Source organism: Chelon labrosus, assembly GCF_963514085.1.
Source record: "Chelon labrosus genome assembly, chromosome: 1".
In the NCBI taxonomy this organism is placed as follows: Eukaryota; Metazoa; Chordata; class Actinopteri; order Mugiliformes; family Mugilidae; genus Chelon; species Chelon labrosus.
Window position 1 is genome coordinate 29,945,435 of NC_140337.1, and position 21,861 is coordinate 29,967,295.

Sequence of the window (21,861 nt, forward strand, 5' to 3'; positions counted from 1 at the left end):
TCTCCCACTGAGAGTGAAGTCACATAAAGAGACATGATCAGAAACATTTACTTTTATTGAGGAACATGAGAAACTGATTTGGTTAATGTCACACGGTGGTGATTTGGTTTTGTTTGTCTTGTCATTTCCGGTTTTATTTTGAAATTCTAACTCTCCTCTCGTTTCAGGTCACTTGCCCTTCCTCTTGTGTCACCGGTCTGATTGTCCTCCTGATCCCTGATTGTTTCCACCTGTTCCCCATTACCCTCGTGTGTATATATGGTCCGTGTTTTCCCTTGTCCTGTGCCAGTGTGTCATGTCTCATGCCCCAAGTGTCCTCGTGTTTCCTGCCTTTGCTACCCAAGAAATCGTTAAGTATCTTCGTTTTTTGATTTGTTTTTGCAACGTTTTTTCCTCTACGGAGTGATTTTTTGTTTGTTACTTTTGTTTGCTTCTGGAGACTTTGAGTTTGATTTAAATAAAGTGCCTCGTATACTGGAACCTCTGCATCTGAGTCCAGCTCTTTTGTACCGTCGTGTCAGTTAAAAACTACTTCCTTATTATGGAATTAAAAGATTTGCATTAAAGATCAACCTCTGTTCAATGTTTCCAGCTCCTTTATTTCTCTCTGATATTTCTCTTCCTGTTGCTTTTCATAATTGAGCTTTTTTTTTTTTTTTTATTCAGTTTGTTGTTGTGCTTTTAGTTTCTGTTATTTGGAGGAATTGAATCAGTATTTGTGTCATTTATTGTTCTGATTTATATGAACTAAATAGTTGTCTGTGTATTTTTTCATTTAATAAACATCAGAGTGTTGATGTTTCTGTGAGTTTGTTCTTCTCTCTCCATGTCTATGAGCTTGTTCTTCACCTCATCTTTTATCTCCTCCAGCTCTGTGTTTCTGGTCTCCAGCTCCTCCTGCAGCTCCTTCTCCTTCTTTAGTTGATTTATCTGAGTAAAAAGGAGGTGAAGTCCAGATTGTTAACAGTCAGACAGTAACTTGTTCAGAACATATTCTCTGTTATCTACTGTGTGTATTTTAAATGCTGTTTCTTCCTGTAGTTCTATCATTTGACCTGTAGATGGAGCAGAGTTGTGTTTGTGTTTGTCAAACTCCACCATTAGTTCATTAAGAACAGAGAACTCAGTCTCTCTGAGATTAGAGTCAAATATGTGAAGCTTTCTGTCACTGATCAAATCATTTCTTTGTCTGTTCATCCAGCAGGTGGTCTACATCATACCAGTCTATTCTAGTTAGGAGATAGGACAGAGTATTCTGGCTAGAACATAGTCAGACCTTCTGACCTTCTACCAAGCAGAGAGAAGATGTTGACCACCAACATCAACCTCCTTAGAACATGAAAATGATCTGAAGATTAAATTAAATAGAAACACATTGAAATGAGAACAAACATGTGGCTGGAAAAGAATCTGATAGAAACTACTAACCTCCTCCTCCTGTTTGTTGGAATCAGACCACTGAGAAGAATGAAGAGAGATCAGGAAAGATTATAAATGATGGACATGCAGATTGTATCATAGTTCTTATAATGTGATCACTGAGAAACCTGGAAGACTTGGAAGCAGCAGCTTTGTTTTCCTCCAACTGGAAGAATTTATTAAAGTCAGATAAAAAAGATTTTATCATCACTGATTCTATTTCTTCATGTCAGACTAAACAACACATTTGACATTTAATCAAGGACAAACTTTTGATTTCAGAGGTGGGGGGACACAAATATTTTTAATAAAACTCCAATCTTTCAGTTCTCTGTGTTTTCTAGTAGTTCTTCTAGTTTTCTGCTTCTTTTAAGTTTAACGTTCCCTTTTTTGGTTTGACTGGTTGTAAAGCATGTAGCAAAACATTATCACCCAATTCTGTGTTTCACCTTGTTAGTCAACTTCACTCCAACTCAGGATGCACGACATGACATATAAAATCACATTTGTATATATTGTATTTCTCCTTTTTTAATAACAATAATAATACATTTTATTTATCAGGACTTTCAATAAAACTAATAGACTTTACAAGATTATTGAGAGCTTTGTAAATGATGAGGAGGATCTTGAAGTGGATATGCTGCTTTACTGGAGCCAGTGAAGGTATTGCAGGATGGCTGGAACGCATTTACACTTTGACTTCTAAAGAAGTCTCTTATGTCCTTTTCTTTTTTTAGACAAGGTGGAGTGACAGCGGGGACGGCCAATCACACAAGAAACGGCAGAGCCAATGGAGGAGATTGTGGGCGGGGCTAAATTAAGGGAAACAGGCTTCAGCTTGAGTGCTTGACGTGTCTTTGTTTACTATGGTAACATTGTTTTAGGACGGTAAAAAGTGCAGGGGACATGGGTGCGAGTTAAAAAGATCCGAAGGTACAGCCTGTTGAATGAATTATTATATTGAGAATGTTGTTTTATCACATGCTATACACGACTTAACCTCCATGCCTGTTTTTTAATAAGATTGTTTGTGGGTACAGTGTCTCTCACTGTTCTGCAATTTATGAGAAGTAACAGGTTTGGGGGGAAGCAGTAGGCCTAACATTTAGTGACCTTTGGGTGTATTATAGCATGTTATTTTTTTTTGCACGACAACATTGTGTGGGTTTTTTTATCGCTTGTAGTGGTATTTTAGTGTATTGTCCTAAATGTATTGGTTTATTTTATATGCCCTCTTTCCTAGAGTTCTCCTATTTTAATGAAACCACGTGCTATGTTTAACAAATTGCTTTATTGCAAAATGGCTACTGTGTAGCCATAGGCCCCCCATATGTTTTTTTTCTTTTTTAGTTGAATTCTATTCCGCAATAAACTTTTATATTTTATAAGTTGTCAGCCTCCTGTCCTGGTCATTCTGGACACTTACCTGCTGGTAGTCACATAGATCGTGAGCCCTAACTACATCCACAGTAAGGAGCTATTTGAATCACTACACTTGTATATCTGGACTCTGGATTTTTCTCTGGATGTTGTTGTTTCTGATGAGAATGATGTGTGTGAATAAAATACTTCTCTCTCCATGTCTATGAGCTTGTTCTTCACCTCATCTTTTATCTCCTCCAGCTCTTTGTTTCTGGTCTCCAGCTCCTCCTGCAGCTTCTTCTCCTTCTCCTTTAGTTCATTGACCTGAGAGGAGGAGAAAACCTGCAGTTGTATCATTTCACCAGTAGATGGAACAAAGTCACAGTTGAGTCTGAAGGTATCAGTGTTTTCAAATCATACACTGTAAAAAAAACTAGACGCCATGATGACTCCTTCAAAGTGACTGGCTGCAGTATAGGTCATGAGCCCCGCCCACTCACGCCCACACTGACAAATAAATAAGTGCAGAGGTTTTGGTTTATTTTAAATACAAATAATCCAACATTTCTCTGTAACTAGTGGAGGTAGAGCAGAGCATCACCAGTGAGTCTAGAGGAAGTGTTGGCAGGTCATTCATAACGTGGCTCCAGTCTCAGACAGTACTGGTCAGACTCTAGATCAAAACTTAAACAAGATGGCGTCACCCGTATCCCCGGGACACTACCGTCAGTTTGACCAATAGCAGGAAGGGGAGACATGTTGTCCATTTTTTTTTTACAGTCTATGGTTCCTGTTAGACACTTAAAACAAGGTCATCTAAGAAAATATATAAAAAAAGAATAGAAGTGTTTTGAGTGGTTGGTGTGTGTTTTTATCTCTCTACGTGTTTCTCCACCTCTTCACTCTTGTTCTCCAGTTGAAGTCTCATCTCTTCAGTCTTGTTCTTCAGTTCTTCTTTGGTTTTCTGCAGCTCTTCTTCAGTCTTCTCATATTTCTCTGTCAGCTATCAGACAGACAGATGGATGATGATCAGTCAGCAGGTTTACTGATGAAACTTTGTTCAAACTGATCAATCTAAACCTTTAATGTTTTACTTCTTGTCTCTTACATCTTTAGTTTCTTATAAAACCTTCATCTTCACTGTTTCCTCTGTCAGGAGCTTTTCTCCTCTTTCAGGTTCATCTCTGGATCTTTTCTTGGTTTCTGTGTAAAATCAAAGCAGCTGAATTCAACTATAAAAGACGTTTGCTGGTGTTTTAGATCATTAAAGTGGTAACTCATCTGGAACTTACTGGTTGTATTTTGTCTCCACACAAAGAAGACACCTGCTAAAATAACCATGATGCTAACAGCCAAGCTAACAACCAAACCAGTGTTGATGGGAACAGCAGAACAGGACGAGGACAAGAAGAAATCATCTGAAATGATAACACACAGAGTTACATGACATTTCTACACAATCACACACAAACTGTGTCAAACTAAAATAATCTCATGGTCCGTTTTCTAAGCGTGTTCTACCTGGAACATGTATGTGAGCCTCTCTGGTCTGGTTGATGTTGTTCTGTTGGACTCTACAGGTGAAGCTGTTGCTGTGTCTCTTGTCCACAGTCACTCTGCTGCTGACAGTATAGAGGTCATCAGGACCTCTGACTGTCTCTGGAGGTCCAGCAGAGAGCAGGTTTCCCTCAGCGTCCAGCCACAACACCTCAGGCTCTGGATACCAGCCTGCAGACTCACACTGTAACACCACTCCTCCTCTGTCTCTGTCCATCCCTGATAAACTGATGACGGGTGAGGAAACAGGAGCTGAAGCTGAGCACAAGGAAGAAGGAATGTGGTTTTTAGGTATTATAATCAATCTGAAATCCTTTTTTGGAGGCATAAACAATAAAACATCCCTAAAGATGCTCATCATGTCTTCACTCACCAACACGTAGCTGAACCAAAGTCTCCTTTCTCAGTGCTGGAATAAAACATCTGTACTTTCCCTCATCAGAGAGTTTCACTTTGGAGAGTTTCAGTGAAATGTTTCCTTTCTTCAGCTCATCAGTGAACAGAGATGTTCTCCCCTGAAACAGTTTGTGCTTTTTACCAATAAGTTCCTGTTGGGAGCGCCGAACATAAACAAATCTTGGGTCTAGATCTGGTCTCGTCCACTCCAACGTCAGGTCCATAGTGTCTTTGGCAGGCTGCAGGTGACATGGTAAAACCACATCTTCACCAAGAGTTGCTACTATTGGCTGAGCTGAACCAATCAGTTCAGACTGACCTGGAAATCAGAGAGAGTCTGTTTAAAGTGTTAAGTCAGTTTGTCTCTGTAGACTTGATCATCACAAAACTATTTGACAGAGTCTGAAGCACCTCTGACGTCAGTTTGTGAAAGTTTTCTCTACATTTTTAGTCCAGTTTACCTTTGCAGACGTGTGTTAGGAAAAGATGGAAAACCAACACAGTGAGAGATGAGAGGTGAAAGGTACGGTGCAGTTCATCCATCTGGAAAAGAATTATGGAGCTCTGAAAGATAAGTGACGAGAAGATATTGGGCCCAGAGTACAGTGATTTATACGCAAGCACCATAAATTATAACAGCAAACGAGCTTTAGCAAAATTTACAACAACAATTCTAAAAAAAAAACACACACACAGCAAATCAGTGCTGATAACAGACACTTAAAATCCTAATGATACAGTTGTAAACTCTAATGACTCATGGCTGCTCTTCACTTTCTTTCTCTTGTCTGTGATAAAACCTGTTTGGTGAGCTCTGGTTTAGTGGGAGGGAGTTAAAAAAAAAAAAAAAATCTGATAGTGCCACCGTGGCAGTGTCACCCAAGGGATATTACAACCCGAATTCCAGAAAAGTTGGGACGTTCTTTAAATTTAAACAAAATGAAAACTAAAAGACTTTCAAATCACATCATCAAAAGATTCAGAGAAACTGGAGATGTCTCTGTGCGTAAGGGACTAGGCCGAAGACCTTTATTGGATGCCCGTGGTCTTCGGGCCCTCAGACGACACTGCATCACTCATCGGCATGATTGTGTCACTGACATTACTAAATGGGCCCAGGAATACTTCCAGAAACCACTGTGGGTTAACACAATCCACTGTGCCATCTGCAGATGCCAACTAAAGCTCTATCATGCAAAAAGGAAGCCATGTTTGAACAAGGTCCAGAAGCGACATCGTGTCCTGTGGGCCAAGACTCATTTGAAATGGACTGTTTCAAAGTGGGAAAGTATTCTATGGTCAGACGAGTCCAAATTTGACACTCTTGTTGGTAATCACGGACGCTGCATCCTCCGGGCTAAGGAGGAGGGAAACCTTCCAGCGTGTTATCAGCATTCAGTTCAAAAGCCAGCATCTCTGATGGTATGGGGGTGCATAAGTGCATACAGTATGGGCAGCTTACATGTTTTGGAAGGAACTATGAATGCTGAAAGGTATATAAAGGTTTTAGAGCAACATATGCTCCCCTCCAGACGACGTCTATTTCAGGGAAGGCCTTGTGTATTTCAGCAGTACAATTCAAAACCACATACTGCAGCTATTACAACAGCATGGCTTCATCAGAGAAGAGTCCAGGTGCTGAATTGGCCTGCCTGCAGTCCAGATCTCTCGCCTATAGAGAACATCTGGCTCTTCATTAAAAGAAAAATATGTCAAAGACGACCACAGCTAGAAACCTATATCAGGCAAGAATGGGACCGTATTCCAACACCAAAACTCCAGAAAGTCATAACTTCGATGCCCAGACATCTTCAAACTGTTTTGCTACACCATGGTAAACACGCCCCTGTCCCAACTATTTTGCGACCTGTAGCAAGCATCAAATTTGAAATGAGCTCATTTTGTGCATGAAATTGTAATATTTCTCAGTTCAAACATTTGTTATGTTATTTATGTTCAGTTGTGAATAAAATATTGGCTCATGTGATTTGGAAGTCTTTTAGTTTTCATTTTGTTCACATTTAAAGAATGTCCCAGCTTTTCTGGAATTCGGGTTGTATGTATAACAAACCATAAAGGCATTCAGACATGTTACACCAAGGATCAGTAGATGAGACCCTAACCCTGACCCACAACAAATAATAAAAGAACCAGTCAATGCTAGATGTACTTTAGGTTTACCAGTGGAGAGGTGGACTAACAGAAATGTCTCATGTAAGAGTGTTCTCATGTAAAAGTCATCTCAAAACAGGAAAACTAGGGTTGAACAACCAACACTTTATTCTGTCGGTTTCTACAAAGCAGAATAAAAAAGTATCAGCGGGGCCACAAATAAATAAAAAGAATATCCTAACCAACATACATCAAATGTTGGAACAAAACTCCTCATTAATTGACAGTACAGTACGATCACTGACTGCAACATTTCGGCCCCAACCTCTAAATATGAAGGCTTTACCAAAGAATATGATAGATCGTTCCTTGGACTAATCCAAACATTGTTTTATACTTTCACTTTTATAAAACCCCTCAGCTCTCTGCTATGTCTCTGTCTCTGTTACATACCGATCAGGCAGCTGATTCTGACTCCAGGTTGAGGGATGTCTGGAGGAGAGGACCCGGCAGAAGACGATCAACAGAGCAGAAACAGATAAATGGAAAACAACTGAAAGAGATAAGCAGGAGGAAATGGAGGTGAATGATTTACATACCTGGAACAGGTTGGGTGAGTGCTCAGTATCAGACGCTGATTGGCTGGACGCCCACACCCAGCAAGTCAACCATTAACAGACAGAGTCTCATACTTTCACTTTTGTCTCTTTACAGTGAGTTTAGATGCTGCGTATGTGAACTCTGCTGTCAGGGTTCAAACTGTTCAACCACTCACTTGGGGGGAAGGAGGACAAAAAGAAAGGGACTGTAGGATGGGGGGGGCAGCAGTCAGTTTCCCTTCCTTCTGAATAGTAATGTGCAGTCTGTTTTTTCTCTTTAAGAATGTGCAATAACAAACCATGTACAATCACAATATTTTTTTCATTCGTTATTCATTCGCTTTCATTCAATTCTTGTACATGTGTGTCTGACAGTGCTGTGTGCGATGGTCAATTTCCCTGCAGGAACCTTCCCAAGGGATCAATAAAGTTATCTATCTATCTATCTATCTATCTGTCTATCTATCTATCTATGATAGTTTAATCCATTCACAGCAAAGATGTTTTACGTAATTGAAAGGATTATCATTTAGAGTCAGAGTGTTTAAATGTGTAAAGGGGACAAACACTCTTAATGACAGACTTCCTGCTCAAAGGACCAAACAATATACATTTAACCTGAATTGAAATTCAGTTCATGTGTGGACATTGTTTCTCACTGACACAAAAGATATTAAAAATCAAGCTGCAATCAGCGATGAACAGGCCCTTGCATGTGACCCTCTTGGCTGCGTTGTGTTAGGTTGTGACTCCCTCTAACTCTGACTAACATCGAAGCAGATTCTCCAAAGACTGTAGGACAAGTTTCTTACAACACCTGAAAATGGACAAAATGTCAGACTTCCTGTGGAGTGTAGAGTATGGACCCAAAAGAAATGTTTGTACTTCTTTGGATTACAAACGGATAGTTTACGGAGGTTTCAGACATGTTGAGGTGATTTTTATACATTTTTGCATGACCCTGCAAAAGACCCATACAAAAAGTGTTTTACATTTGTGAGCAAAGCTTCATGAGTTTTCAAGAATCCGTGAACATTGAACAACAATTCACTGAATTCAGCACAACACAGACGAAGAACAGATGATATTCACAACTGCATATTTTATGTTCTTATGGCTTTGTGTGATCACATTAGTGGTGGATCTGGTCAATTCACTAAGAGGAGTACCGTAAAATATAAAACATATAATTCCCTTTACCTTCCCCTGAATATGGCCACATAAATCTGATCAGGCCTGGACTCTTGTCACACATGTAAAGTTTCATCAGCATTAGACAATGTGTATGTGATTTACATCAACTTCCTGTTTTTACACTAAAGTTAGAGGCGGTGTAATGTCTAAACCGTGTGATAGAGACTCAAGCTTTTAATACGTTTTTATCAATAACAACTCCAAAGAGTGCTGCTAAAATGTGATGTACATTGGTTTGTTACAGGAGTTCATTAAACAATGTCAGAAAATGGCTTAAAACAGGCAAGTGTTTAAAGATGTCTAACTCCATGTTGGTTGTACTGTTACTGAACTGTGGCGAGTAAAAATTTTACAAAGTATACAAATCTGCACTTTGGCTGATCAAAACAAAATGTCCGACTTCCTGTTGGTCTTAGTGTATCTTAGCATAACACACGTGTGTGTGGAAGTTCATGTCCATAAGAGAAATGTAGGAGCCTTATTTTATTTAATTTTATTTTATTTAACTCGATGACAAATGCAGTAAAATAAAACATTTTCACCAGAACTTCCAGAATCTCAGAATAGTTTTTATGGCCACATATGTTTGCACATATGAGGAATTTGTTGTGGTGGTTGGGACAATGAACATGAGACTGAGTTCCATGAACTTTCCTGACCCTTTGAGCATCTTCAGTCAGAGTATATTCAGTAAACAAGAAAAAGACAACGCTACGCTTCAGTTGGACCTAATGATTTGCTGTTTATCTTTATTGTAATCTGTACTGAACACATTATGTGACTCTGATGTACTGGATGACATTTGTTACAGAAAAAAAACGGCTTCTTGTTTCCAGTAAGATGCGCTATATTTACATGTAAACATGACTGACACCCATACAGTCAGTCATATATACAAATTTATGCTCACATTATTGTGAAGTTTGTGGAGGATATGTATATGTGTAATTATTAGGGTTTTGTTGAGGTTTATATTCTTTTTATTCTTTTATGCTTCTTTTTTGAGAAGACGTTTCACCACTCACCTGAGTAGCTTCTTCAGTTCTAGAGGACTGGTGGGAAGTCTGAGGTTTAAATAGGAACTCCTCCTGAAACTTGCTTGTTATGTTAACAACCAGAAACCGGTGCAGCTAGTTTCCATTAACGATTGGGTACTTACCTGTTGCTGAGGGAGGACTGTAGTTAGCTCTGTTGAAGGAATATTGGCGCTAGCCAGGTATCGTGTCAGCTGTCTGAGTTTATAACTTTTCTATCACATCCAGCCATAGTAATAGTGGGACGACTATCAGCCCTACCACTGCCAGACAGGCCAGTGTAGACCACGACCCAAAGGTCAACATTTTATTCTTCCTCTGTTTCTTCACCTATATCTCTTAGGTGCTTTCTGATTTCTCTAAGGTTTCTTTCTGTGGATGGCTCTCCTCTTCCACAGTGTGTTTTGTGCCAGTATCTACTCACCTTAGTCTGCTCCTCATCCAGCCAGACTCTCACACCGTACGTGGTCAACGACACTACCTTGAACGGGCCGATCCACCTTGGCTCATTTCACGTCCTGTGGAACACTTTTCTGTAGATCCACTCTCCCTCTTTTATCTCCTCAGGTGGAGCTCCACTGGGCTCCTTGATCAGGATTTCCTGTACATAGGGAGACAAAAGCTTCACAGCGTCCTGCAACTGTTTCACATAATCGTCTGTTTCTTTCTCCTGACTGGCCAGGTCAGGGGTTTCTCCACTGTGCAGGCTGTTTGTGAATGGACAGGGCATTTTTCTTTCTGTCAACAAGTCATGTGGCGAGAGTCCTATGGTATCGCTTGGGCTGGATCTCAGTGAGAACAGAACCAAAGGTAGAGCCTCTGTCCGTTTCATTATTGTTTCATCACATATTTTAGCCAGTTGTTGTTTAATTGACTGATTAGCTCTCTCTACCAGCCCCTGTGATGCAGGGTGGTAGGCAGACCCAAAGCGCTGTTGAATTCCAAAGTACTTCTCGACTTCTTTCAAGGACTCCGCTGTAAAATGTGTCCCGTTATCAGAATGAATTCATTCAGGGACACCATAGCAGGGTATCAAGACATAAATCAACCAATTGATGACTTCTTGAGCTGTTTCAGTTTTAGTGGGTTTTGCTTCCACCCATCGAGTAAAGTATCAACACAAACAAGCAAATATCTACAGCCTGTTACTCTTTGATTCATCCCCATGTCAGTAAAGTCAATCACCACTAACTGCCATGGTCTGTCTGGGACAGGGAACGCCCCCATCCCCATCTTAAGAGTCGCTGGAGGATTAAACTTAGAGCAACTGGAAAATGTATCTACAAAATATTTACACTCTTCTGATAGATAGGGATGCCACCATTTTTGTCCTATCATCTCAGTGAGTCTTCTTCCTGATTGATGTCCCCGTTTATGTCCTTCTTCACACAACATCATCAGCAAGGTAGAGGAGGCTAAAGTTCTCCCATCATGTGACCTCCATATGCCCGTTGTTTTACATTTAATGGCACCTTTTTCAACCCACGCCTGTTTTTCATGAGGGGCTGCTTCATCCTGCATGCTCAACACTTCACAAATTACTTTTTGTTCCATGGTTTCATTATTTTCATGAGTCACACAAAAAACAGTAAAACTTTACAGATGGTGTTTAACACCATCTGTAAAGTTTTACTGTTTTTTTTCTTCTTAGCCTGCCACCCTTATACCAGCAAGGAAGGCCGAGGCAGGGGGGGAGATGTGTTAACATCCAATTGGCTATAGCACATAAACATGAAGATAAGCATTCACACCAGCTTGGAAATACAAAGTGTCTTTCAGGGACGGAGGGCGTTATCATCTAACTCTACAGCTATGTCTGTAATGCAAAGTATCCTCCAGAGAGTGAGATCGAAGACGCCAAAGAGGGACCATGGCCTTGGCATGTTCCTCAGAGAGAAAATAGGGCAGATAACTGATGGCAGCAGTAATTTAACATTACTTTATGGTCATCGTTTATTGATAGTATGTCAAGATAGCAGCCATAGTAGATAGTGGCCTGATGTCCCCTTGCTACTTACTCTTTTCCTTTTTCATCTCTCATCTAAATTTGGCATATCTATTTTGTCAACTTTGTTGAGCTGTATCAACTAACCGAATCTCCTTCTTTCTGGGGCGGGGAGAGCAAGACCTGGGGGTGGGGGGGAAGGAATGCGGTTGAATGCTGTATGTTTTCTTATTTGATATATGTTGTCTTATTTGTTGTTTTACATGTATCTCTGTTTGTTTGTGTGTTTGCTGTATGATTTATAAAACACAATAAAAAATTGATAACAAAAAAAGCAGTAATTTAACATTAACTACACAAACTATCCATAGGGAAGAGAAACACTCACAAAATCAGCTTAATATAAAAAAGGTCATGAGGTAGAAATGTGTATAACGCATCAGCTGCTTCCTCAATCACTGTTGAACCTTTACTGTAACATAATACTACATGAATGTGTATTTAACTCAATAAAAGATAAATCAACACGTGTAATGTAAATATCCCTTTAATTATCACACTCTGTCAACATTATACAACTGTACATTAGACTTCCAGAGGTCCAGGCCCAACCTGTAGCTGTATCCATCAACAGGGACTGTGGGGACGTTGTTCAGACCTACGAGTACCTGGGTCTACAGCTGGATCATAAACTGGACCGCTCAGCTGTTTCCTCAGGAGGTTGAGGTCCTTTAACGTCTGCTGGAAGCTGCTGCTGTAGATGTTTTATCAGGCTGTCGTTGCCAGCGTCCTCTTCTATGTTGTGGTGTGCTGGGAGGCAGCAGGAAGAAGGAGGGCTGGCTCTGTGGTAGGAGGAGAGCTGGAGTCCCTGACGTCGGTGGCAGAGGAAAAGACTTTGAACAACCTCAGGTCCATCATGAACAATGTCCACCACCATGATCAGGCAGAGAAGATCATTCAGTGACAGGCTGCTGTCTGTTGTGTATACCGTTTACACATTTGTATATACATATCCTTGTTTTTTTCTGTGTATGTCACACACTTTCTACCTCATTATTATGTCGTAATTATTATTAAAGTTGTGCTGACGTGTGATTCCTCCTGTCTCTCTGCACTGATGCTACTGGATACCTAATCAATAACGTATCTACGATGGTGTTTGGTAGAGATGGTGAATAGAATGACGGTAAATCATTGAAGAGCTTTGAGGAGATTTTAAACAAACCAACGTTCACATCAAACTTGACTAATCCAATAAAATGGAGCCAAGTGTTTCCAGAGACTTTCTCTGCAGTGTGTGGTTTCTGCAGGAAGATCTGAGTCGTGCTGTTTCTCATCTAGAATGTTTGCTGTTTGCTGGATTACTGAACTTTATTGAAGGAGTTCAACTGGGAACTATTTCACTGCAGAGTGGCCTGGACTCTGTCTCCAGGCTTCCAGGACTTCAGGTCCATCCACACCAGTCCACCAAGTACACCAAAACGATCCACACTGTCTGGATGGTATAACTGTAAATGTAGTAAACCCAAAGGTCACAGAGTCACAGTCAGAAAATAATAATTAGAAAAACTGAAGGAAATATAAGAAAATGGAAAATATAACAACATCAATGAAACATCTAGAAAGACTCACAGTAATAGAATTTCCAGCCTTGACTTCCATTGATTGATCAAATGTGTATGTGATGGGTTCTCCATTGTTGATCTGTACTTTTAACTGACGTCCTCCCAGTGGTTTGTCCTGCAGGACGCAAATGAAAGACAGGAAGAAGAATGAGACACAGAGACAGGAACAAATGAATGTTGGTGTCTATTAAATCTGTTGCATCAAGATTTTCTATGAAAATAATAAAGAAAATTTTGACACTTAAAGCAACATCACCTGATCAGACATGTTTCTGAGACTGATATAGTAGCAGTTGGGATTAACAACCACAGTGATGTCTCCTGGCGTCTCCTGACTGTCTGAGCTGCTGCTGTTCTGCTTTGTCAGAGAATGATGAAGATGTGTTAGTTCAGGTTTGATTTCCTCTGACTGGGAGGAGACGACATCCACAGATTAGTCCTTTCACATCAGTCAGCTTCATGTTCTATCAGTCAGTCATTCAGATAACTTTTCATCATCAAACATCAATCTGATAAGGAGGTAGGACCTAGAACATGAAGAGGTTTATAAACCAATAAAAGACAGACAGCCAATGAGAAGTCTTTCTGGTCTTAGTTAACGTCCATGTGTTCTTAGTCATGTTTCTAGTGTGAGGTTTGGGTGTTTTCAGGAAGGATGTTTGTTAAAGTTGACTAAAAAGTTAGAGCTGATGATTATGGGTAAAAAAGAAGAACCTCTGTGTTGGGTTTCTCCTCCAGAGAAACATGAAGAGAAACATTTACTTTTATTGGTATTCTGATTTAAGTTGTAAACTACTCTCTTACTGAAAGTTGTTCATTGAATCTCTAATAATTTGTGATTTGAAGACAAAAAGACAGTAATTGTAAGAAAGGATGAACCTCTATGTTCTTGGTTTCCAGCTCATCATTGACATTTTCACATTTCTCTTGTTGTTTCTCTTCTTGGTTGCTCTGCACCGTCAACTGGGAGAAAGAGGAGATGAAGAGAGATTTAATTTGTTGCACTCATTGATATGAACTAAATGTTTTTGGTTCATATTTTATTTGTAATAAACACTGAAGTAAAAAGTGCTGCAGGTTGATGTTTCTGTGTGTTTGGACTTCTCTCCCTCCGTCCGTCATAGTATATAAGAAAAGAGTTTTATAAATCAATAAAAGATGTTAGAATCAGGTCCAGAACAGACAAGCGACCAACAAAGAGACTTTAAAAGCTGTCTTTCTGCTCTTAGTCATCATCCATGTGTTCTTATATGTTATGTTGTGTTGTGGAGAGGAGGTAGGGCCCAAATGTAGACACCAGGGGAGGCAGGAAAGAAAAGAACTTTACTGAAAGCTGAAAAAAGATGGAACAGAAAGAGTTGCAGGGTATGCTTATTCTTGTAACTGGACGACTGAGAAGAATGAAGAGAGATCAGGAAAGATTAGTTTCAACATTACTCACATCACATGTCTCTGACTTATCTATCATTCTGGACTGCTCTGTATCAATGAGCACATTTGCAGCACTTTGTTTAAAGTCGCCTGTTTTATTTTTGTTCAAATTAACCTTTGTGACATTTTTGAACAAATCATGAACTTTGTCCCATGTTTGTACAAACTACCAGTAATGTAATATTAAAAACACATTGTTTCACATATTTAAATGAATCATATCACAGTACAGTTGACTCAGCGTAGAAGAAGAGCAACAGCATGAACCCGTGACTCACTAGCGCCCTCTTCCATGAGGCTCAAGTACTGGCTGCCTCATATCGTTTTTCTATGCGGTTTATTGTCAGATAAACTAGACTAAATATTACACTTATACATGAAATACATTAATTGGGCTATGGAAGATTGGGACACATGATAAAAATGTGGACAACCAATATATTGATGCCATACAGAGAGTTAGCCACAGGCACGCGGACAACTTATCCGAGGTGAGGCTTGACGCTTCTGCCTCAGCTCGCGTCGCTCCCTGTATTCACACAAGTAAATTCATCGATTTTGACTATATAAATAATCGAAATGACGGGAATCATACAGAAATACATTTATGTCTGATTTATATCAGACCAATGGACAAATAGTATGATTTATTTTATCAATAGTATAATTAATTACTTTCCCCTTCCTGACCGCACGTCCCTGGTAAAAACACTGCCTTTAACTCACGGCTGTAGTGCGCTGCCAGGCGGGGAGTTAGCCGTTAGCATGGAAGCTAGCAGTTAGCATGGAAGCTAGCAGTTAGCATGGAAGCTAGCAGTTAGCATGGAGGCTAGCAGTTAGCATGGAAGCTAGCGTGACACTACTGAACTGAAGTGTCTCTCCTCATTGTGCCGCTTTGCCGTTGCCACAGTAACCCCGTAAATGAGATATACGCACGTTTCTTTTACTGTGTTAAAAAAGAACGCTTCTCCACTATTGCCCTCTGGACGTTTTCTTTCGCTTTTCTTCCATGTTTTTCTGTTGTTATGACCCTCATCTAGCTCCTCAAAGTAGCTGCGGCCGCTTCCGTACGTAGGTAAAAACGAAGATGGCGGTTTGTCTTGCGCGTGATATTGAACTTTGACACCAGATGAGGTCAGAGTTCATATATACATAAAACCTAATATATATATATATATAATTTTATTTTAAATAATACCATGTTCAACTCTACAGTAATGCAAGTGTTACTGATATAAAAAGAACGGCGACACAATTAAATACAATTTTTAGAGGCGCTTGATGACAAATGCTAGTTTTAGAACATCCCCTGCGGGCGACTCACACGGTGACTGCGGGCACCGTGTTGGCGACCCCTGCATTAGGGAGACTCTAGCTACCTAGCTTGGCTCATGTGCAGCTCACAATAAACAACTTCAGGCATGAACAAGACGCTAACTTTGGTCCTCTCTCTGTTAACTCACAGGTACGGTAAAACTGATTTTTCTGCATTGAGTATGGTTCAATCTATAATGTGAAAGCTTTAGAAAATGTTAAGTAATGTTATGACCTGATTGTGACACACGAAGCATAGTAAGCTTGTTTTGTAGTTAATTGTCAAGATACTTGTCGGCGAGCTGAATTGTTTTTGTGAACTTCTGTTTTCACTGTAGTATTGTTAGGATGAGTTTAAGTGACATTAGCCTTCAGCAACATGAGGAAATGTGTTGAGCTATTGTTTAGAGCAGGGGCGTCAAACTCATTTTGGTTCAGGGGCCACATACAGCCCACTTTGATGTCAAGGGGGCCGGACCAATAACACGATAACGTATTAACCTATAAAGAGCTTGTTCTTCACCTCATCTTTTATCTTCTTCAGCTCTTTGTTTCTGGTCTCCAGCTCCTCCTGCAGCTGATGATTCTCCTCCTTTAGTTCATTGACCTGAGAGGAGGAGAAAACCTGTAGTTGTATCATTTCACCAGTAGATGGAGCAAAGAAACAGTTGTGTTGATTACAGGTAAGTCCTCAATAATATAATGATATTGTTGATGTGTCTCTACATGTTTCTCCATCTCTTCAGTCTTGTTCTTCAGTTCTTCTTTGGTTTTCTGCAGCTCTTCTTCAATCTTCTCATATTTCTCTGCCAGCTATCAGACGGACAGATGGATGATGATCAGTCAGCAGGTTTACTGATGAAACTTTGTTCAAACTGATCAATCTAAACCTTTAATGTTTTACTTCTTGTCTCTTACATCTTTAGTTTCTTCTAAAACCTTCATCTTCACTGTTTCCTCTGTCAGGAGCTTTTCTCCTCTTTCAGCTTCATCTCTGGATCTTTTCTTGGTTTCTGTGGAAAATCAAAGCAGCTGAATTCAACTAGAAAAGACGTTTGCTGTTTTAGATCATTAATGTGGTAACTCATCTGGAACTTACTGCTTGTATTTTGTCTCCACACAAAGAAGACACATGCTAAAATAACCATGATGCTAACAGCCAAGCTAACAGCCAAACCAGTGATGATGGGAACAGCAGAACTGGACGAGGACAAGAAGAAATCATCTGAAATGATAACACACAGAGTTACATGACATTTCTACACAATCACACACAAACTGTGTCAAACTAAAATAATCTCATGGTCCGTTTTCTAAGCGTGTTCTACCTAGAACATGTATGTGAGTCTCTCTGGTCTGGTTGATGTTGTTCTGTTGGACTCTACAGGTGAAGCTGTTGCTGTGTGTCTTGTCCACAGTCACTCTGCTGCTGACAGTATAGAGGTCATCAGGACCTCTGACTGTCACTGGAGGTCCAGCAGAGAGCAGGTTTCCCTCAGCATCCAGCCACAACACCTCAGGCTCTGGATACCAGCCTGCAGACTCACACTGTAACACCACTCCTCCTCTGTCTCTGTCCATCCCTGATAAACTGATGACGGGTGAGGAAACAGGAGCTGAAGCTGAGCACAAGGAAGAAGAAATGTGGTGTTTAGGTCTTTTAATCAATCTGAAATCATATTTATTTATGGATACATAAATAAACAGTAGAACAACCCTGAAGATGCTCATCATGTCTTCACTCACCAATATGTAGCTGAACCAAAGTCTCCTTTTCCAGTGCTGGAATAAAACATCTGTACTGTCCCTCATCAGAGAGTTTCACTTTGGAGAGTTTCAGTGAAATGTTTCCTTTCTTCAGCCCATCAATGAACAGAGATGTTCTCCCCTCAAACAAATCGTGCTTTTGACCAACAAGTTCCTCTTGGGAGCGCCATACATAAACAAATCGTGGGTCTAGATCTGGTCTCGTCCACTCCAACGTCAAGTCCATAGTGTTTTCAGCAGGCTGCAGGTGACATGGTAAAACCACATCTTCACCAAGAGTTGCTACTATTGGCTGAGATGAACCAATCAGTTCAGACTGACCTGGAAATCAGAGAGTTTGTTTTAAGTGTGAAGTGAGTTCATCTCTGCAGACTTGACCACGACAAGACTATCAGACAGAATCTGAAGCACCTCTGACGTCAGTTTGTGAAAGTTTTCTCCACATTTTTAGTCCAGTTTACCTTTGCAGACATGTGTTAGGAAAAGATGGAAAATCAACAAAGTGAGAGATGAGAGGTGAAAGGTAAGGTGCAGTTCATCCATCTGGAAAAGAATCATGGAGCTCTGGAAGATAAGTGACAAGAAGACAATTGGGCCAAAATAACAGTGATTAATATGCAACCACCTTAAGTATAACAGCAAACCAAATTTTACAAAAACAATTACAAAATAATTAGTAGAACAGTAGATGGGACCCTAACCCGGACCCAAAAAAATAATAACAGAGCTAGTCAATGCCAGATGTACTTTAGGTTTGCCGGTGGAGAGGTGGACTAACAGAAATGTCTAATGTAAGAGTGCTCTCATGTAAAAGTCATCTCAAAACAGGAAAACTAGGATTGTACAGGGAAGCAGAGAGGTCCAACAAACACTTTACTCTCTTGGTTTCTACAAAGCAGAATAAAAAAGCATCAGTGCAGCCACACATAAACAAAACTACGTAGAACAAATGTTGGAACAAAACTCCTCATTTACTGACAGCACAGTATGATCACTGACAGCAGCATTCCAGCACCAACCCCCCAAATATTCTTACCAAAGAATATGTCAGTTATTAGTATCAGCTACCTTATTGGCGCGACTAAACTTAGACTTTAGTCATAAACAAACCTGTGAAGACTTCCTGATTACTGCTTTAGTCACAGCCACTCTACAGATTGTTCCTTGGACTAATCCAAACATTGTTTTATACTTTCACTTTTATAAAATCCCTCAGCTCTCTGCTATGTCTCTGTCTCTGTTACATACCAATCAGGCAGCTGGTTCTGACTCCAGCAGAGGGGGGAGGTTGAGGGACGTCTGGAGGAGAGGACCCACAAGAGGACGATCGACAGAGGCGCAAAAGATAGAGGGCAAACAAGAAGCAGGAGGATATGGAGGCAAATGATTTACATACCTGAAACAGGTTGGGTGAGTGCTCAGTGCCAGACGCTGATTGGCTGGACACCCACACCCAGCAAGTCAACCATTAACAGACAGAGTCTCATACCTTCACTCTCGTCTCTTTACAGTGACGTCAGTCATATTTACATGTAAATACAAATTTATGCTCACATTATTGTGAAGTTTGTAAAGGATATGTATATGTGTAATTATTAGGGGTCTATGCAACGACGTTGCAGGATCCCCATTGATTTTGTTGCTTTTTATTCTTCTTCTTATTATTATAATGATTTCTCTTTTTCTGCGTCGCTAAAGTGTCTGCTCAGGACAAACTGCAACTGTGAAAGGCATCAAAGCTGCTAACTTGGTAGAAGTCCTGGCATTTCACTTTGCAAGGTGTCAATACACATGCCTGCAACTAGGTGGTGCTATAATAAGCCAATTTATGTTTTGCCTCATATGTCCAGAACTGTGTGCCTGAGGAACAAAATTCTTTCTCCCTCTGATTCCTTAGATAGCACTGGTTCTAATGGACTAGGCCACGCCCATTTCCGTCTGCCTATTTGATCCTGCCATTTTGAAAAAATTGCACCTCAAAGCAAAATCAACTTCTCCTAGGCTGTTTATCCAAATCTCACCAAACTTGGCATGTATAATTTATGGACAAAGATAATGAAGACCTCTCAAAAGAACTTTAGCAGCGTTATTGATTGCAAAGTTAATGGTTCATTTTTATGGTGTGCAATAGTATAACTCAAAAGCTAATATTTTACTTAATCAAACTTCAGGTCATTGATAATAACATGATTCTGTACAAGAACCCCTACTTTTGACCCGTGGTCTCTGGGGGGCGCTATAAAGGCAGCTCTTCAATATCACAAAAACTGCAATATATAAATTCATGAAATTTGGCGCACAAAATCTGTAACATATTGTGTAGATGTTCATCAAGTTGCGTGACATTATGTCTACAGGGGGCGCTACAGGTGACACAGAAACTTTTCATATCACTTTAAGGCCTATAACTTTGGAGGTATTCACCCAATAACAATTAAATAACAATTTCCATAACAATACGTGAATTTCCAGTTCACGGTGAAAGCCCAAAACCTGAGTGGGCACCAAGACCAGGCCATTCAGCCTATGGACTGGCTTTTGTAAACTTTTTTGGAGCTGTCAGGTCTTAGAAGTGTTCTAATCAAATTTAATGCAGACTGGACTCAACGGTGTACGAGGAATGCTAATTCCATGGCGAGACGCCAGATTTTGTCTGGGACTAAGCTTTTGATAACTTCAGATTGTTCAAGTCAATTGAGTGTGCTGGCAAAAAGATGAAGCAGCTAAGTTATGTAGTCATGAAATACAGTTGTAGAATTATTTGATTTTAAAAGAAAAACACTCAAAATATACTTATGCAGTAGCTGATTTTTATGTTTTTCACCAGCATCTAGTTGACAAGATTAAAACTAAACATCTGGATTTTTATCTCGTCATTAAGGAAAACAGTATATCATATTCTATATGTTAGATAAAACACTGAAGAAGGTACATGTGACATATTCGCTGTAAAGGTGTTTGTTCAGCAGCTCAAACCACCAGATTTTCTTTCATACTCACAAACCTTCATGTAAAATTTCACAAGTACAATCAAATGCAGTCTTTGTCTGGAGTGTGTGAATTCTGCAGGAGGAGCTGAGTCATGCTGTTTCTGATGTATAATGTTTTCTTGGTTACAGTAGCCAGGAAGACAGGCCAGTCCCTGAAGCTGGTTTGGAGTCTCTCCATCAGGAACTGATTGTGCTCCAGGAAAGACCCAAATTGTTAGCGGAGGGCTAAGAGTTGGAATTTGTTTAAAACAATATGGCTCTGATTTGTTGGAGGACTGTATTGCATGCAGATGTTTTTTTTATTTTTCTCTCTATCAGTGGAAACACGTCCCACAATGAAATCCCAATGCAATGTTGCACCAGGTTCGGGTTACTGTACTTTATTGAACTATTTCACTGCAGAGTGGCCTGGACTCTGTCTCCAGGCTTCCAGGTCTTCAGGTCCTTCCATTTTAGTTCACCAGTGTCTGGATGACGTGGACCACAGCCTTTACACCATAACTGTAAATGCAGTAAACTCAAAGGTTACAGAGTCACAGTCAGAAAATAATAATTAGAAAAACTTAAACTTAACCACCTTACGGGTAGAAAAGAATAACCCCCAACTATGTGTGCACAGATGTTTTATTCTATCTGGGCTCCACCCGATGACAATAGGAGGAGCGCGGCCTTTCGTGTATCAGTAGTTTTCCATGTGTAGCCGAGGCCGGGTCTAATTGGTTTCTACAAGATGAAATATTAGAGTGTGGTGCATCTTATCTAGTGAGCAAGCTGAAGCAAAGCGGTAAACAACCCCGTATCTGGTATGATAGAAGAAGAACACTTCTTTCTGTTTTTGCCCTCACATAACTCTTTTATATCCAACAAATCCCCCCTGTTGGCATGTCTTAAGGGCACGCCACCCCTTAAAAAGGCCCTGTCATATAAAATCACAAAAACCTCTTATAAAATGGGTGAATGGATGCAACATAACCTATACGTGTAACCTGGGCCTCCTTCCAGCGGTCACGTGAACCTGCTCCCCCAGACACGTTGCCATCCTTGTATTTGTAACATTCTGGAAAATCAACTAACATTGTCTGTGTGTATATAATATATATATGTATATGTATA

At 40.1% G+C, this 21,861-nt stretch overlaps 1 protein-coding gene and 1 long non-coding RNA gene across 2 annotated transcripts; both read right to left on the reverse strand.

Moving 5' to 3' along the window:
• Positions 1-93: 93 nt before the first annotated feature.
• Positions 94-3,726, reverse strand: LOC311493219 (uncharacterized protein). Its single transcript, XM_084551779.1, has 3 exons — positions 3,025-3,726; positions 1,429-1,458; positions 94-930 (listed from the first exon to the last, which is right to left on the reverse strand). The coding sequence occupies exons 1-3, from the start codon at positions 3,139-3,141 to the stop codon at positions 772-774; spliced, it is 306 nt and encodes a 101-aa protein (XP_084407905.1). The 5' UTR covers positions 3,142-3,726; the 3' UTR covers positions 94-771.
• Positions 3,727-4,706: 980 nt separating this feature from the next.
• Positions 4,707-7,385, reverse strand: LOC311500512. The gene is made up of 3 exons (XR_014699486.1): positions 7,303-7,385; positions 5,199-5,301; positions 4,707-5,056 (listed from the first exon to the last, which is right to left on the reverse strand). It is a non-coding gene; the product is annotated as an uncharacterized lncRNA (long non-coding RNA).
• Positions 7,386-21,861: the final 14,476 nt, after the last annotated feature.

What these genes read in the sequence shown, in the direction of transcription:
- LOC311493219 (XM_084551779.1), bottom strand. Translation starts at nt 3,141, where the DNA reads ATGATACAACTGCAGGTTTTCTCCTCCTCTCAGGTCAATGAACTAAAG. An exon ending in TGGAGGAGATAAAAGATGAG is followed by an intron (nt 1,459 to 3,024) that starts GTGAAGAACAAG and finishes CATTCTTCTCAG; the next exon opens with TGGTCTGATTCCAACAAACA. An exon ending in CCAACAAACAGGAGGAGGAG is followed by an intron (nt 931 to 1,428) that starts GTTAGTAGTTTC and finishes CTTTTTACTCAG; the next exon opens with ATAAATCAACTAAAGAAGGA.